The sequence below is a fragment of the Ochotona curzoniae genome, unplaced genomic scaffold (genome assembly GCF_017591425.1).
Source record: "Ochotona curzoniae isolate NIBS_2020 unplaced genomic scaffold, NIBS_Ocur_1.0 contig_883, whole genome shotgun sequence".
NCBI lineage: Eukaryota > Metazoa > Chordata > Mammalia > Lagomorpha > Ochotonidae > Ochotona > Ochotona curzoniae.
Window position 1 is genome coordinate 16,715,979 of NW_024466599.1, and position 18,816 is coordinate 16,734,794.

Consider the following 18,816-nt stretch of genomic DNA (forward strand, 5'->3'; position numbering starts at 1 on the left):
GGAATAAAGGCACCACCTATAACATCAGTATTGCATGTTTGTGCTGGTTCTTGTCCCAGCTGTTCCGTTTCTGATCTAGCTCCCTGCTAATGGACTGAGAACAGCAACAGAAGGTGGCCGAACTGCTTGGGCCCCTGCCACCCATGTGGGAGACCCAGAAGAAGCATCTGGCTTCTTTCTGCCTTTGGCCTGGCTCAGCCCCAGCCATTGTGTTCATTTGGAGAGGGAAGCAGCAGATAGGATAGATCGATTGTTTGATCTATCCTATCTGCCTTGTCTCTTTCTTTGTCTCTGCTGCTGTATCTTTAGCAGGGAGCTGGATTGGAAGTGACAGAGCATTCAGAACCCAAACTAATATATATGTGGGATGCTGACACCAGAGGCAACAGCCTTACCTGCTACGCCGAATGCCAGGCCCAATCTTTTTTTATTTTTTAAAACGTAACTAAACCAAGGCCTTCTCAACTCTTATGCATTTTTTTTTTAAAGATTTATTTTTTTTTATTATTTTTTTATTGGAAAGGCGGATATACAGAGAGGAGAGACAGAGAGGAAGATCTTCCATCCGATGATTCACTCCCCAAGTGAGCCGCAACGGGCCGATACTATGCCGATCCGAAGCCAGGAGCCTCTTCCGGGTCTCCCACGCGGGTGCAGGGTCCCAAAGCTTTGGGCCGTCCTCAACTGCTTTCCCAGGCCACAGGCAGGGAGCTGGAAGGGAAGCGGGGCTGCCGGGATTAGAACCGGCGCCCATATGGGATCCCGGGCGTGCAAGGCGAGGACCTTTAACCACTTGCGCCACCGCGCCGGGCCCTCTTATGCATTTTTAAAGATTTATTTATTTGTTTGTTTGAAAGGCCAAATAACAGAGAGCTTCCATCTGCTGATTTATTACCCAAATGCCCGCAACAGAAAAGTCTGAGCCACACTGAATCAAGAAGCCAGGTCTCTCTCTCCGGTGAGGTTTCTTTGGGCCTCCTCAAATGGACCAATGGACTCAGAACTCCAACCACAGTTAAACTCATAGGATCTGTAATCTGACCATGGAGTGCATGTGTCAGATCTGGAACACCTTGGTTGTTGAAACCTGTGCAGCAGACAGCATGCCCACTGTCATGACATGACAACTAGTTCATTGAGGCCTGCAGAGGATGTCTAGTGTGATGGAAGGCAAGCCAATTGGATAGCTTTCTAGGCCAAGATTTACAGCAAGTATCTGGGAGACTGTTTTGGTCTCTGATGTGGGTGGCAGACCCCCCAAGCATTTGGATCATCTTTTACTGTCGTCTTAGACACGTTAGCGAAAGTTTGGAAGTCAGTTATCTAAGACTGAAACCAGCTATCAGGTATGAGGTGCCAGCATTGCAAGCAGTGGCTTGCACCACTGTGTCAAAGCCAACCCCATGCCCTCAGTAGGAAGATCAAGTTGGTTCTTTATCAAGGAAGTTATATTTTGACAATGACATTTGAGCAGTGCTCTTGCGGCTGTTAAAAGACAAATGAGAAGTAAGAATGATTGGAATTAAGGATCAAGGTGAAAAGCGTCATGTGTAAATGTAGAATTAGCTATTTGGTTCCAAACCAGGATATTATTATACCTGGTAATGAAGAAGGAGGAAACCATGTGAAGTCTCCTGTTATTGGGTGTGCATATTTAGCATTGTGGTTAAGCCACTCGTTAGATAGTCTACATCATCTGTAGAAAACCTAGATTCAAATTCCAGCTCTGTTCCTTATTATAGTTACCTGCTAAGGCACACCCTAGGAGGCAGCAACTGATGAGTTAGGTAGTTGGGCTCACGTGGGAGATCCAGATTGAGTTACTGGCTCCTGGATTTCACTTGGTTCAGCCACAGCTAGTGGAGATATCTAGACTGCAAACCAGTGAGAGTGCATGTGCTGTCATATGGGTCCTCTTTCCGTCTCTGCCTTTCAAATAAAGAAAATTAATTAGAATTGATTGTTACAGAAGAACCTGCAGGAAATGAATAGCAATTAGAAATTAAAAGAAATAGAATAATATCAATTGCAAGATTATAATCCTAGGAGTTAGATACTTTCATAAACTGAACTTGTGAAGAAAAATTTTAAATGTACCTTTTTGATTACATGAGATAATAAAGTAATAGTAAGCTTTTATGTATTACTTATACAGTTATAAGTAATATATACTTATTATGAATAAATAATATTTATTAACAGGATATGGCAGTTTTTGGTCTCCAGGAAAAGTTGAAAATAATTACTCAGAACAATTAATTAAGACCATTGGAAGAGATTCTTACAGATTTCAGTGTTCCTTTTATCAGACCTTCCTGGTATAACTGTTAACATGAAGTACTGTGGTGGGTTCATCATTTAGAATTTAAGAAAAAGGTGAATTTTCCCCATTTAAGTGTAATATCTTTTGTTTCTGTGAAAGTACATGGAATAAAAGAATGGTGAGCTATGTTGTTTGGCACTAATAAAATCCATACTGTAGTAGTGACTGAAAGGCCAGGGATGAGTTCTGAGTTTCCTTGGGGATTTTCTGGAGAGTAGTGGTTGATGAGGGACCAATCAGAAGGGATCTTCAAGAGCAGTCACTAATTAGTACATGAGAGAGGCCTCATTGGCAGATGAGTGAACTGACTTTGTGTTCTCTGGCGTCTGTACCAAGATCCTCACATAGACTAAACAATTGCTCTTTCTGCTTGATTATATAAACATAAGGTTAAGAAGTATCTTTTTAACTGTAATCAAGTATGATTGTGTTATTTTCCTGTCAATGTAAGGAGTCTAAAGCTTTTGAATAAAAATTGTTTTAGATCCTTTAATGAAACAGTGTCTATATAATAAATGCAAAAATTATTTCCCTGACTCTGGTCATGCATTGAGTTTTACATTCACATATGAAAGCGATTTCTTTCTCTCCTTGAAAAACCAGCGTATATTAATTTGTCCTGATAATGTTTTCATCCTAATTAACATAACATGAAGGAGTAATACTTTTGTATTCTAGGGTGGAAAGTATGGGAACACCGACTAGCTGATGACTCCTGCATTTTTGTATTGTTGCTAATGATTTTCTCATAGTTGCAATAATTTGTTCACTGAGAGACCACAATGTTTGCTTATTTCAACTATGTTTAGAAGTGGAGGGCTTCCCATTCCATTATTTGGTTGAATAGGTCATAGTGGTAGATTTCTTATTGCATTATCCTTTCTTTTTAGGTGTGAAGATTTTCAACATGAGTGGCCTTGGGGACAGTTCATCCGACCCTGCCAACCCAGACTCCCATAAGAGGAAAGGATCGCCGTGTGACACACTGGCATCCAGGTGGGAGCCCTCTTCTCAGACTGTTCCTAGCATACGTGCATTATTGTTTTTCAGTGTTGCTTCAGAATATTTGTTTCGTCTTCTTCCAGATGAATGTTGCTTCACTGAGTCCTTTATACTCTCTGTGTTTACTCCCTTCCCTGGGTCTTGGCAAATGTTTCTACCTCAGTCCAGCTTGCTTCCTCTTGGTGTCCTATCCTTAATACCTGTACATCTTCAGATTTCAGCTTAGCCTTACTAACTTTAGGGATGCTTCTTTGCTTCCATAAACACGAGGTCAGATCTCCCCCATGCATGTGTCTGGCTTAAATGTTTTGTATAGCTCTGACTCATAATTGTAGCCTTTCACTGGTTTTTATGATTGTTTCCTGAGACTTGGACTTTTCCACTAGGTTCTAGACTAAGAAACTATGTGAATTTACATACTAATATAGTTGATAGGGTTCTATTTTATTGTTCCTGCCTTCCTAATATTTTATACTTGTATTATCTTATTTAAATAATGATTAAATATTAACAGTGAAGTTGGTTGAACTGCTTATACTTCCTCTAATATGTAGTTTTGCACAATGTGCCCTTTTGTAACGTGGATCTTGAGACTTAAATATATATGGTTTTATTCATGGCCTATTAACTTTTGGGTATTGTTATATTACATTCAATTTGAAAAATGCGCTGTCCTAAAAGTAGATATTTCTGAAGTGATAAATAATGTTTGTTACAAATTTTTGCCATCACAGCCAGCACTTCTTATACAGTTCATATTTCACTATTAAGAGCTTCTTTAGAGTCTGAGGGTACATCACAAAGTCCATGGAAAAATAGAATTTGAAGATGTTTGTTTTGGTGTGAAAACCCTTTCAAGTCCGTTGTTTGTTTTTTTTTTTTTTTCTTTTTCTGGATGCAGGAAACTTTATTAATGGTACCATGACATGGTAGGATTCTCTAAGCCCTTCTCCTTCTCCAGAGGCAAGAGGGAAGATTATCACTCACTCTGGATACTGAGTGGGAGCAAGGCTCCCCAGTGACTGTGTGCCTTTCTCTTCATCTCATGATCTCTCTGCAGCCAGTGGTCCAGGGGACATTACTCCCTGGAGGCCACGTGAAGCACAAGGTCCAACACTAACACCTAATTGCTGTAAACAGATTGACTGTCACACAACCAGTTACAGGAAATGATCTTGAATAAGTGGGTCATTGAGGGTAGTGCCAGCACCATTGAGGGTAGTGCCAACTGGGAGGAGTTGGTGGAGGAGTTGGTGTCACTGTTGAAGTGACAGGTGCAAACCTGGTCCTTGGCATATCCTAGAATGCCCTTCAGAAGTCCCTTCTATGCCTACTTCACCACCCTCTTAATGTCACCATGTTTAGCAGCTTACTCTAGATAGCAAGTAATGTCCTTGAATGCCGCGTGGATATGACAGATGAAAGACCATCTCAGGGTTTCCCATTCAGCTCAAGCGTGGGAGCAGATATGATGTTTTACGCAGCTTCACACCTGTCACACCACAGTTTCCTGGATGGGCCATTACACAGAGTATTCTGGGTAGCAATGATAGTTTGAGCTGCAGTTCTGAGTCCCGCCACATTCCAAAGTTCAAGGTCATGGATGACCTTGCCCAGAGAGACTAACAAGTTGGAGATGTAAGAAGCATTGATGATGATCTATATGAAGTTGTCATTCTTCACATGATTCATGCCATCACAAATATGGGGCTATCATTGGACATGATCACACTGTGGACCCTACCATTCAAATGAGCTGCAGCATTCTCCATGGTTGTAAAGACACTAATGGACTACACAACATAATTGGCTCTAGCTTTATCCCATTTGATGTTGGTGGGATCGCTCTCTGGAAGATGATGATGGCCGCCTCATTGATGACAAGCTTCCCATTCTCAGCCTTGACCATGCCATGGAAGTTGCGATGGGTGAAGTCATACTGGAACACATAGACCAAATAGTTGAGGCCAGTGAGTGGATTATTGGTGGTGACACCATCCACTTTGCCAGAGTTAAAAGCACCCTGATTACCAAGCACTCAGTGCATCCAAATCCGTTCGCTCCGACCTTCCCTCTTGTGTCCCAGGGATGAACTGGCAGTGTATGAAAAGATGCAAGTGCCCGTTGAGTGGGGAAGAGCAGAGAGCCATGAATTTATTTTTCATTTATGCATGTTCCAAGCACATTTAAAGACCCTTGGTTTGGGGCCCGGCGCGGTGGCGCAAGTGGTTAAAGGTCCTCGCATTGCACGCCCGGGATCCCATATGGGCGCTGGTTCTAATCCCGGCAGCCCCGCTTCCCTTCCAGCTCCCTGCTTGTGGCCTGGGAAAGCAGTTGAGGACAGCCCAAAGCTTTGGGACCCTGCACCCGCGTGGGAGACCCGGAAGAGGCTCCTGGCTTCGGATCGGCATAGCATCGGCCCGTTGCGCTCACTTGGGGAGTGAATCATCGGACGGAAGATCTTCCTCTCTGTCTCTCCTCTCTGTATATCCGCCTTTCCAATGAAAAAATAATAAAAATAAATCTTAAAAAAAAAAAAAAAGACCCTTGGTTTGTATGGACTTTAAAATTTTGGGGCACCAAAATAAAGTTTTATTGTGATGATTCAAGAGGCAGAAAGCTCTCATCTTCTGGTTTATCTTCCAAATACCCACAATGGCCAGGGCTTAACCTAGATAAAGCCAGAAGCCAAAAACTCAGTCTGGGTTTCCCACTTGGGTGACTGGAGTCCACTGGTCTGCTCCATCACTGCCACCTACCAGGGCCTGCATCATCATTAAGCTGGGATCTCCAATACATTGGAGATTCAGAGCCACATGATCTTGTATTGAATGGGTCATACCAATTGTCTGATCAGTAACCCAAGCGCCCACCCCAACGTGTCTTTTCATTTCATTTGCCATGGGCATTTTGAGTTTCCTTATATATACATTTTTACATTAAGTACAGATTTGCTACATTGCTCTTCAACTGACAAACATTTAGATAGCTAGAAGCTAGAAAGCTTTATCTGTGTCTCCCACATGGATGCCAGGGGCTCAAGGACATGGGCCTTTTCCTCTGCTTTTTCCAGGCATTATCAGGGAACTGGATCAGAGGCAGAGTAATTGGGACACAAACCAAAGTCATTAGTTTATTGAGTGAGCGTCATACTATTCTCCATAATGACAGTACTAATTTAGATTTCCGTTAACTGTATATAAAGTTTTTCTCCACATCCTCAACAACATTTGTTTTGTCCTTTTAAATATAACTATTCTAGAGAAAGATGATAATCTCATTGTGGTTTTGATTTGCAGTTCCCTGACGGATAGTAATACTGTTTTTTTTCTTGTATTTCTATTTGTGTCTGTACTGATCCTTTACCCATCTTTGAACTGGGTTTTTGTTGCTTTTATTATGTTTGAGTTCCATGTGAATTTTGGGTGTTAATGCTTTGTCAAATGCATAGATGCAAATTTTTTTCTCCCATTTTGTCAGTTGTCTCTGCTCTGTTGAAGTTCCTCATTCCCACAATCTTACTAACAATATAGTGTCTTCTCACTTTAATATTTTAGCAGTTTGGTAAGGAGCTGCAATAATTTTTTAAAGATTTATTTCTTTATTTTAAGATTTATTTCTTTTTATTGCAAAGTTAGACATATATAAAGAGGAGGAAAGACAGAGAGAAATGCCTTTCATCCGATGACTCACTCCCCAAGTGACCACAACAGTTGGTGCTGAGCTGATCCAAAGCCAGGAGCTCTTCCAGGTCTCCAATGTGGGCGCAGGATCCCAAGGCTTTGGGCTGTCCTTCACTGCTTTCCCAGACCACATGCAGGGAGTTGGATGGGAAGCGGGGCTTCTGGGATTAGACCCGGCACCCATGTGGGATCCCGGGGCATTCGAGGCGAGGACTTTAGTCACTAGGCCATGGTGCCAGGCCCAAGATTTATTTATTTATATTGCAAAGGCAGATCACTGTGTGTGTGTGTGTGTGTGTGTGTGTGTGTGTGTGTGTGTGTGTGTATGTATAAAGAGGAGGAGAGACAGAGAGGAAGAGCTTCTGTCTGATGATTCACTCCCCAAGTGGCGCAAGCTGCACTGGAGAGCTATGCCAATGGGAAGCCAAGAGCCAGGAGCTCTTCCGGGTCTCCCATGGGGGTGCAGAATCCCAAGGCTTTGAGCTGTCCTGGACTGCTTTCCCAGGCCACAAACAGGGAGCTGGATGGGAAACTGGGCTGCCAGGATTAGAACTGGCGCCCATATGGGATCTCAGTGTGTTCAGGGCAAGGACTTTAGCAGCTAGACTACCACGCTGAGCCTGAGAGACAGTAGCTTTAAGAGCCCTTCCCACCCATGATGGAGACCAGGAAGGGTTTCCTGGCTGTTGGATTCAGCCAGGCTCCAGCCTGGCTGTGGTAGCCCTTTGGCGGAGCAACCCAGTGATTAGAAGACTTACCCCTCTTGCACCCTCTTCCCCTCTGTCTTTCCCCATCTCTCTTGACTTTTCAAATAAATCTTTTTTAAAAAAGTTTGTGTTCTTTTCCTCTCATTTTAATAATTATCTTCATGTTTGCTTTATAAGTATTTGTAAACAACATTTCTTTAAGCTTTGTATGTATGAACTTCACTTTTCATAAAGTGATTTATTAGGGCTGGCATTGTGGTGCAGTAGGTTAAACTTTCTCCTGTGATGCTGGCTTCTCATAAGCCCCATTTTGAATTATTTTAATTTGTTAAAATTTAGTAATATATTTTACATATTTTTTTTTTTGTGAAATCTACCTCATAATGTTTTTGTTTTACCAGTATATGCTGTCTTCTGCAAGCAGATCTTGAACCCATTCGTCATAAAGAGCATTTTGTTGGACCAACAGGGTTTTGGCAGCCCTGTGTACACAGCCTTTGACTGGAAACTCAGTTACTGTTGGGGTGAGGTAGCTTGTACTCTCCTGTTTTTTCTTCTGAATTCCCTAATTCTTCCAGGAGAATGAGGATTTCACTGCCAGTCTTAAAATCATTGGGTAGCTGTGCCTTATGTTCGTTTAACATTTCCAAATCAACCCAGCAAGAGCTTATTAAATGCCTACTCTTCAGCCAGCACCATCTGCCTGACGTTATAAGGATGAAAGTGAAGTGAGAGACATGTTTTCTTTCTTCAAAGAGCTTATAAATCTGGTCATGCCATTCATTCTTCTTAAATCTTTCTGGGCTCCCTATTTCCTTGAAGATAAATAATCATCATTAAAGTGATAATAGCAGATACCATTTGTTGAGCTAATAGTATATACCAGAAACTATGCCAACCATTTTACATAAACACATAGCATCTCTAATCCTCATAAAAATCAGAGATAGCTAATGTTATTATCCTCATTTTATTGATAAGGACATGGAAGTTTAGCATCGTCAAATTGATGCTACGTGACTTGTGCAGGGTTGCCTGGCTAGTAAATGACCAGGAAGTTGGAACCTGTGTTTTTAAGCAGTAGGCCCTATCATTTATCACGACATGTACAGTCCCCCTGTGATCTGGCCTCAACTTCATCCCTTGCTTTTGTTTTTTAACTTTTGTAGTTTGGCCATGCTCAACTGCTCACAGATTCTTTACCTTGCTGTTTTCAGCTCTCCTTTCCCCTTGAAAAAGCTGCTTTTGTTCTTTTATGAAGACAGCCTGTCTGTGCCACTGATTTTGTACATGTCCTTCTCTAGCTCCAGGTGACATCTATGTAATGTTTCTGTGGTTGTGACAGTCTTGTCATATGATATTATAATGACTTTTTGTTTGTTTTCCAACTAACTGATTTACACTTGTGTGCTTTATGTATAATATCTGCTTGTCTTGCATAAAATAGGCATAGAGGTATCAGTAGCCTAAGAAAATGCAGATTGAAAATGTCTATCAGAATTCCAGCTTGATGGTTCAGTGGCTAAATCCTCACTCTGCATGTGCTGGGATACTATATGCACTCCAGTTCATGTCCAGGCTGCTGTACTGCTCCAGTTCATTTCCAGTCCTGCTCCCTGCTTGTGGGCTGGGGAAGCAGTCATAGATGGCCCAAAGTCTTGGGACTCTGTATCTACAATGGATACCTAGAAGAAGCTGCTGCTCCTGGCTTCAGATAAGCTCAGCTTCAGCCATTGCTGCCACTCAGGAGTGAATCAGTGGATGGTAGATCTTTCTTTCTCTCTCTCCTTCTCTCTGTAAATCTGCCTTTCCAATAAAAAACAAACAAATAAATAAATCTTAAAAATAAAGTACGTATCAAAAATATTTGGGGAATGAATAATTACTTCTTTTTGTACATGTACAGTTTTTTTTCTTGTCATTATTCCCAGAACAACACGGAATAGTTATTTACACAGGTATTACAAGCCATCTAGGGGTGATTTTTTTAAAGCAAATTATAGGAAAGATGGTATATTTGACAATTATATGTAAATACTCTGCCATTTTATGTTAGAGACATAAAAGGATTTTGATGTGTGTGGGGGGGTCCTGGAATGAACAATCTGTGAATATTGAAATATCTACATGAGAACTTTACCCAGAGTAGGATAAATGAGCGTATCTCAATGTAGGTGGTAATAAAGGGTTTGCCAAATGCTTTGGAAGTGTGATTAGTCCAAAGTAATGAAGGAAGCCTCTTTTTCCATAAAAGCAGAATCTGTCCTCTCCACCTCTCCATAGGAACTGACTCTGCTCTCACTTTCCCGCCTAGTTATGGGTTACCTTATTCCATGGTGATTCTTCCCTATCTTAACTACCAGTCAATTAGATAGTTCACCACTTCATTCCATTAGCTTTTAACTTTCTCTCTCCCATCTCCCTTTTCTTTGTCCTGCTCATTCTGTCATTTTTTTTCTTTGACTTCATCAGTGATTTTGTGTGCTCCATTTCTCTACAATTTCGAAACAAAACCTAATGCTGTAAATATATTGGAGAATCATACCAAGTAAATCTACTTTATTCATGTTGAAATTTACACCTATTGGTCATGCTTTAGACCAAATACACTTAGTATATCTGTTGGCTTCACCAGGGTAAAACTAGTTCTCTTCAAACAGTACTTGGTTTCAGGAACCTTTGTACATATCAATGAATGTGTTACTCATTCTACACACGCTTCCCCTCTGGTACCTGAGTGTGAAATTGGTCACAATATCTTGCTGATGTGGAAGCTGTAGCAAATAGTTCTACTTAACAAAATGTGCATGATTCCACAATAATGAAAGAGTTAAGATAAAAACAGTTATGTGATTATAATAGTTTGGAATTTGGTTTTATTTTAGAATATAGGCCATTTTGTAGTGTTTATGTAGGTCAACACATTTCATCAGTTGACTTGATACTTCCAGTTTACTGTGCTTCTGTATAAATGTTTTTGCTTTTCATTTTATGAATAAATGCTGCCAATTATGAGCTTCTTGCCAGTTCTTCTTTCCCTCTTACTTCCTCTCTTTCCACTTTTATTTGTAACCAAATGATTTTGATTGCTGCTTGAAAAACAGGATTGCTTTTAACTGATCTTTCCTGTGATGTTAGTTTGATGACTGGAATAGTTGAAAGAAATATTTCACTCTCTTTGTGTTAGATTAAGAAAATTGCCTGATGATGTGGCTAAAAAAGCCAAGAATAAAAACTAGAAAGCAAAAACATATTCCTTCAGTGTGCTTGATATACTTTTAAGTGCTAGCTGTTTGTGCTATGATCCCTTGTGCTGTATTATTTTGCTTTTAAGTAAATCAAATTTGGCTTTATTACATTCATGAAAATTTTGAAAAGTAGATGATTTCTTCTATCTTCTATTGTATGCTTGCCTCCAGTTTTTACTATTCTTCTAATTTTACTTTTGAATGGGTACATTTTTTTATAAAGACTAGTGACCTAATTAAGAGTTTATTGAGTTTTTAATTACAATAAACTTGAACACCAATGTAGTCTGCCCTTTTTTTATAATGAAGTTGTTTGGGAAGTTGTTTAAGAAAATTGTATAGAATGTACAGTTGTTGCACATGTACCTAATATATTTAATATTTGATTTTCACTATCTGGTAATCATTGAATATTTGAAAATAAATGAATACATCTTAAAACAATGATTCACTTTATATTAGCTAAAACTGTTTTCAGCATTTTTTTTTTTGAGATTTAATATTTTTGTTGGAAAGGCAGATATACAGAGAAAGAGATACAGAGAGAAAGATATTTCATGCACTGGTTCACTCACCAAGTGGACGCAACAACCAGAGCTAAGCTGATCCAAAGCCAGAAACTTGGATCCTCCTTCAGGTCTCCCATACAGGTGCATGGTCCCAAGGCTTTCCCATGCTCCACTGCTTTCCCAGGCCATAAGATGGGAAGTAGACCAGCCAGAACACGAATTATCAAGCAATATGGGATCCCAGCATAAGCAAAGCAAAAATTTTAGCCACTAGGCTGTCACACTTGGCCCTGTTATTTTTAAATATTTCTTTAGATGTGAATTTAAGTTGCTTTGTAATTCTGCTTTTATAATCTGGAAAATAGTAAGCGTTTCTTTGGATGTATAAACATTAAATGCTTTTTTCAGAGAAGGGAATATTGGGATATCAATTAATGCTAACCATTTTTCTCTGTGTAACAGCACTGAGAAGAGACGCAGGGAGCAAGAAAACAAATATTTAGAAGAACTTGCTGAGTTGTTGTCTGCCAACATCAGTGACATTGACAGCTTGAGTGTAAAGCCAGACAAATGCAAAATTTTGAAGAAAACAGTCGATCAGATACAGCTAATGAAGAGAATGGAACAAGGTAAAGAGGGTGGAGAGTGTTCTTTTTATTAAGACATTTGTAATATATGATCTTGCTTTTTTGAATTGAATTTCATAATTTGTTTAACAAAATGTTTTGTTTAGATGCTGTTCATTTCACAAGATATACCTTATACAAAGTGGCTTATTTCTTATAACAAAGTGGCTTATTACTTCTTATTACAAAATGGCTTATTATAAAGTTGACTTGAATAGCTAGTGTCCTTGAAAGACTTGTGGGACCTAGTGTCTTAGGAGACTGAGAAAACACAGGTTGTAGACCAGAATCTGAGGTTGTGTACCAGACGTGAAGGACGGTAATTCCATTTGATGGGAAAATCTACCTGCATGCGGAAGCTTATCTCAGCCCATGCTCTGGGTAGGGGAAACATTCTCTGAAAAATCACGGATTTATTTTTGAAGTTCATATTTATACTGCCCTTATTTACTGGAAACCCCACACCACAAAACCCAGGGGAGTTATTTACTGGAAACAAAGACATACACCTCCAACCTGGCCCTGTGGGAGTGCTGCACTGAAATTATACATATGAGGAAGTGATTGACAGCGAGGAAGAGCATAAAAAACAAACAGCAGACTTGGGTCCAAAAGAACTTGAGATTTATAGTGGAAATATGAAGACTATAGACAAATGTTCATAACCTTTTATTTGGCTCACAGATTTTGAAAGCTGGAAAATGTGTAATGTGATGATAGCTGACTTAGCCCACAGGAGAATCCACAGGGTGACAGTGAGGTTATCTGGTTCCTTCCCTGGCAGGTGTCAACGTACTAACTGCTACGTTCATGCTTCCCAAGGTAGAAGTGGAGGCCTCCTTTGCAGAATCAACACAGTCCAAGGGGAAAAACATGTGGGAATGATCCTCAACTAAAAAAAACTCAGCTCTTTCCCTGCCCCTACACCCAAACAAAAATCCAAATATCCAAGTAAAGCTTGTGATAGGAAAGCAGAGAAACAAACTTAAAATGATCAGTCCCTCAGACACATAAGGGAAGATGTTTCATCTCTGAGAAAAAGATAAATTTTTAAATTTTACAATAGGGTAACAGGCAAAAACATAACCTCTTCGCCATGCTTCTGCAATTTGCAGCCTCATTTCTTCTGCCCAGCTGGTTGAGGTACATCTGAGGGTGTTGCTGTGCTGTCCCTCTCTCTGGAATGGTCTTCCCTAGACAGCCACATGACACCTCATCTCGTTCATGTTTTTGCTTTAGTGTGACTTCTTAATGAACTTCACCATAGCCTCTTTATTTAAAATAGTCTTTTTAAAGCAAAGCTCCACAATCTTTTATACCTTCCTTATTTCCCACCAGTCCTTTTTGTATCTGACACACTGTATGTTCCATTTGTTGTTGCCCACCACCACCAGAGCTCCCTGAGGATCTCGATACCCTGTTATCCACTGCACCAGCTTTCAATGAGTATTTTTTTTATCGTATTTTTTATTTGTAAGGCAGAGTTACAGAAACAGAAGGAGTAGTCTTCCATCCACTGTTTCACTCCCTCAATTGCTGCAGTGGTTGAAGCTGAGCCAAAAGTCAGGAGCTTCCTCCGGGTCTCCCATATTGGTACAGGTACCCAAGGTCTTGAGCCATTCTAAACAACCAAGTTATTATTTAAAGAAACCCCTTAGAAAGTAAGATAAGCAAACAGTGGAAAACCAGAGAAACATTAAGAAAGATTTGTTTAAATGATTAGTTCCAGAAAAAGAGACCTGATGGAACGACATGTTAATCAGAAAAATGACACAAAAAATAACTTTCCCAGAAGTGAAAGATTTTTTAAAAATTTTTGTTTATTTTTATTGGAAAGTCAGATTTACAAAGAGTAGGAAAAATAGAGAAGGATCTTCTAGCCACTGGTTCACTCCCCAAGTAGCTACAACAGCCAGAGCTGAGCCAATCTAAACCCAGGAGCCAGGAGCTTCTTCCTGGTCTCCCACTTGGTTGCAGGGTACCAAGGCTTTGGGCTGTCCTCGACTGCTTTCCCAGGCCACAAGCAGAGAATTGAATGGGAAATGAGGCCGCCGGGATTAGAACCGGTGCCCGTATGGGATCACAGCACGTGCAAAGTAAGGACTTTAGCCATTAGTTTGCTATGTTGGACTCCAGAGGTGGAAGATTTCTAAATTGAAAGCAATGATGTAGTATCTGGCACAGTTCATGAAAAAACAACCACAGATGCACATCAGAGCACAATGTAGTGGACGTTAAAAGCAAGAATTTCAGATGTATAGTGGCAATATGAAAACTGGACAAATACGTTTATTGTATTACTAGGTTAAATAGGCTTAAGTAGATTAAATGTGTTAACTGTATGCTAGGTGTATTATAGTTTACTAACATTATGTGAAATAAACATTTTACATCCATAGATGTGCAAACTTAAAACCTGTGATGAAGGACAAGCATTTGGCCTCATGTTTAATATGCCAAGTATGGTGTCTGTGTCCCATGTTGTAGTGCTAGGTTGTAGTCCTCTGTCTTCCTGCTAATGCCAAGGCTGGAAGGCATTAGGAGGTAATCAATCAAGTAACTGGTCTCCTAGCACCCATGTGGAAGACCTGGGTTGAGTTTAGGCCTCTCAGCTTTGGCCCCAGCTCTTGGAGACATTTGGGGATTGAACCAGCTGCAGAGAGCTTACTCTCTGTGTCTCTCAGATAAGTTAATCAATAAGTAAGTGAATGAATAAATAAATAAATAATTTATCAACCCTGATGGCACCTCAAAAAACTATGATGTCATCAGTTGTCCGTGGAGATGCACATAACAAGCACCTTCTATGTTATTGAGTACAGCTTCTTTGGAGAGCAGTTTCTTCTTACATAATGTTGTAGATACACAGGACTTTGCACAAACACAAAGCTTCAGTTCTAGTATTTACCCAAAAGAAGCTATGGCTCAGGTACAGTGTTTCCTAAAGAGGAAATTCTAGAAATAGCTTATATTGTAATCAGTAGGGAAATGGATAAATCAACTGTGGGTTTATTCATATAATGAAATACTATACTGCAGTTGATATTATCCTATGTATTAGTGTGATTAAATCTCACGTATGATACCAAATAGGAAAGGTACATTGAAGTAGACTGTATATATTTGAAAACATGAAGTGAAAATATTTTGCTCATGAAATCATACACCTGTAGAAAAAAAATGTAAAAATATGCTTAGGATGAATTAGCCAACCACAGAGTAATGATTATAACTAGGAGTGGAGGAAGAAGACACAGGACTTTAACTCTTTGTAACATTTTATTTTAAAAGGAAAAGGCTTGAGGTAAATAATCTATTGTGGAAATAATGGTAGCTATATGAGTATATGTTGCATAATTCTATATATATTTAAGAGTATTTTAAATACTTAATATTTTAAAGTAAAAAGTGGGTCTTTATTCAATAATTCTAGTAATACCACTGCAATTTTGATGAACTGTTCTGATAGGTTGAAAACTTAAAATACAAGTGTATGGTGACACTTTAAGATGATCTTTCAGCATCCTCCACAAAAGAACCCCAAAGCAGTTAGATATTTCAGTTTGGCAAAGCAGCATCATGATATGAATGTAAACAGTTCAGGAGGTTGCTGCAGGTTTTCCAAAGGAAGAATCATATCTTTATTCTCTCATTAGTGGCAGTTAATCACATCAGAAAACAATGGAGGAACTGATTACTCCTTTATAATTTATTTCTCAAAAGAATTTGTAAGACTTTCAGAAAAAGCTACAGATTTGCAGCAGCTCTGTCACTGTATTCAGGTCCCCATTTGTGCTGATCGTCAGAGGATGTGGGGCACATTATGTAATCTTTATGATGGTCTGTTTTATCATCCTGCGGTATCAGGAAGATCACCCTTGAAACTTACCAGCTGCTAAATAATCATGTTTGGATCAGAGATAAGATGAATCTGTGCCTTTGTAAACTTGCCATTTTGGAAATGAGCCCTTTTTGGGTGTGTGATGTTAAGATTTCCTTGTTACAGAGAAGTCAACAACTGACGATGATGTACAGAAATCGGATATCTCGTCCAGTAGTCAAGGAGTGATAGAGAAGGAGTCCTTGGGGCCTCTGCTGCTGGAGGTAGGTGTTCCCACTGAACAAGAGATATCGTTGTTCTAGCCAGTTTTGTTTTTCCTTTATCTTCTCTTATGTCTTACATACAGTCTGTAAGTTAGGAAACAAAACAGTGTTTTTAAGAACCTTATCATTTAAAAAAAAAAACTTATTATGTTGGTATGAACTTCTGCTGTTACTATTTTAGAATTAAGTGTGGGTGATGAACTTGAGAAATTTTCTTAAAGCTATTCTAAATAAATAACTGAAAAACTAAAGCCTATTGATGATTTTTGCCTTTTATTTCTCAAAAGTTACAACTAGTCGGGAAAAAATATTAACTTATTGAAATAGCTACTGTTTTTTTTTAACTCTTTTCTTTTGACAATTTTTTTTTTTACTATATTTTTGACAACCTTTACATAGTTAATTGGGGTAAAAAGGTTCAAGGGCTATAGGAAAGTGGGTAAGAGTATTATTTCCACATTGTTTTCTTCATGTTTAAAGGGGGGTATTAAGGGACAAACCCCACCCAAAGTTTCTTTGGAGATTTCCCCAATCGAAATGCTGGACTCAGATCCCTAACCAAGAAAAGACAGAAGACAGAACAGGTCAATCAACCATCTCAGCTATATGTTGGCAGCAAAATACGGGGCAAATGGAGACTATGATAACTACTGTTTTGTGTGTATGTGTGTGTATAATCTCACTTCTGAATGAAAGATGCTCACTTTGAGGGTGGTATTTTCTGAAATTTTTTCTAAGATTTTTTAGCTGTTTATACAAATATTCTAGAAATTAACTCTTAACTATCAAACTTCATATAATACTTTGGAACTTGAATGATTTTGTAATTATTGTATGAATTTCACCCCTGCCTTTTCTATCTAATCTTAAACAAATGTCCAATTCATCCATTTAGAACTAACTCTAAGAGGAGAATTTTTAATTTTCAGCTAATACAATTATTATCCTTAAAACCATTGTGAATCAAAGGCTAACTCCCAATAGGTTACCCATGAGTTAAATGTCAGTTGGTGAGTTTTCAAATACGAAAGAAAGCAAATTAGAAGTTTCAAAAATAGAATTAAAAATGTATTCCAATTCTTGGCCTCAGGAAGCTAATACTTTTATCTATAATTTCTAACTATGTGAAATAGAAACTGAAAGAGAATTACTGAACCTGATAGACTTCAGAGTTGTCTTTACTGACATCCTACCTGATATTTTTGTTATCTCTTCTTTGCCGCCACATCCTGTTCTTGCTGACTTAGCTTTTATAGATTCTAATTCACGGAAACTAAGAAATTGATACAAAAGCTACTGAGAGATTTTTTGCATTGAATTATTCATCTGAAGTCTAGAGCTATACTGTTGAATATGAGAGCGAGGAGCCAGTCACATGTCTGTATTTAATTCCAAAATGTTAAATCTGAGGGTGCTCTTCTGTGTTCCATCAATGCCAAAATCGTTTACCAAAGGGTTTACCTAGTTCTGAGCTTTCAGATAATTAATTATATCATTCTTTCTTTTACATAGAAATAACAATCTGGTAGAGTGAAAAATAGCTTTGTTCATTTTCTTTTGAAGGTGTATTATTTATTTTTATTGGAAATGCAAACACATAGAGAGGAGGAGAGACAGAGAGAAAGATATTCCATCCACTGGTTCACTGCCCAAGTAGCTGCAATGGCCAGAGCTGAGCCTGTCCGAAAGAAGCCAGGAGTCAGGAACCTCCCCTGCGTATCCCTTGCAGGTGCAGCGTCCCAAGGCTTTGGGCCATCTTCGACTGCTTCCCCAGGCCAAAAGCAGGGAGCTGCATGGGAAGCGGGGCCTCCGGGATTAGAACCAGCGACCATATGGGGTCCCAGTGCATTCAAGGCGAGGACTTTAGCCACTAGGCCACGCCGCCAGGCCTGGTCATTTTTTTGTTGTTGTTGTAAAAAATTAACAATGTTTCAAATGAGAATAATGGGTTGTACTTTATTATTTTGAAAAAAAATTAGTTATATGCTTGTGATGGGAATAATTTGGAAATACAGTTTCAAGTTAAATTTATTTTAATATTTGGCTTTCATCCATGGATGGACACATAGGTTGGTTGTTCTGCATTATACTGCACAGGGTGCTCTGATGTCCTCCAAAGATTTCCTTTTCTTTGGATATTTACCAGAGTTAAAGTTGTTGAATCATAGTACGTGGCTCTACCTTATCTATGACTATAATTTGTAGACTAATTTATATTCCCACTCACAGTGAATCCACAGTGCTTTCCTTTTCTCTACTTCCTTGTCAACTTATCTTTTGTCTTTTTTATAATAATTACTCTGACAGGAGTTGGGTGATAGTTCATTGTGCTTTTGTGAATCAAGTGGATTTGCACAGCTAAATACTATTCAGCATTAAAAATAAAAGCTTGGGGCTGGTGTTATAATACAGCATATTCAGCTGCTTCCTGTAATGCCAAAATCTCGTATGAGCACTGGTTCAAGTCCCAGCCATTCCATTTCGATCCAGTTTCCTGTTAATATACTTGGGAACATAATGAAAGATGGACCAAGTGCTTGGGCCCATGCCACCCATGTGGGAGACTCAGATGAAGTTTCAAGCTTCTGGCTTCCACCTGACCAGGTCCTATCCA

General features: G+C 39.2%; 1 protein-coding gene across 1 annotated transcript in view; it reads left to right on the forward strand.

Annotated features, from left to right (window-relative positions):
- NCOA1 (nuclear receptor coactivator 1) overlaps positions 1-18,816 on the forward strand; it is a 164,282-nt gene that overhangs the window by 76,735 nt on the left and 68,731 nt on the right. The window contains exons 4-6 of the mRNA XM_040992920.1: positions 3,214-3,319; positions 11,935-12,101; positions 16,105-16,202. Coding sequence (XP_040848854.1) covers positions 3,231-3,319; positions 11,935-12,101; positions 16,105-16,202 — 354 coding nt within the window. The 5' untranslated portion in view covers positions 3,214-3,230. The remainder of the gene's footprint in view (positions 1-3,213; positions 3,320-11,934; positions 12,102-16,104; positions 16,203-18,816) is intronic.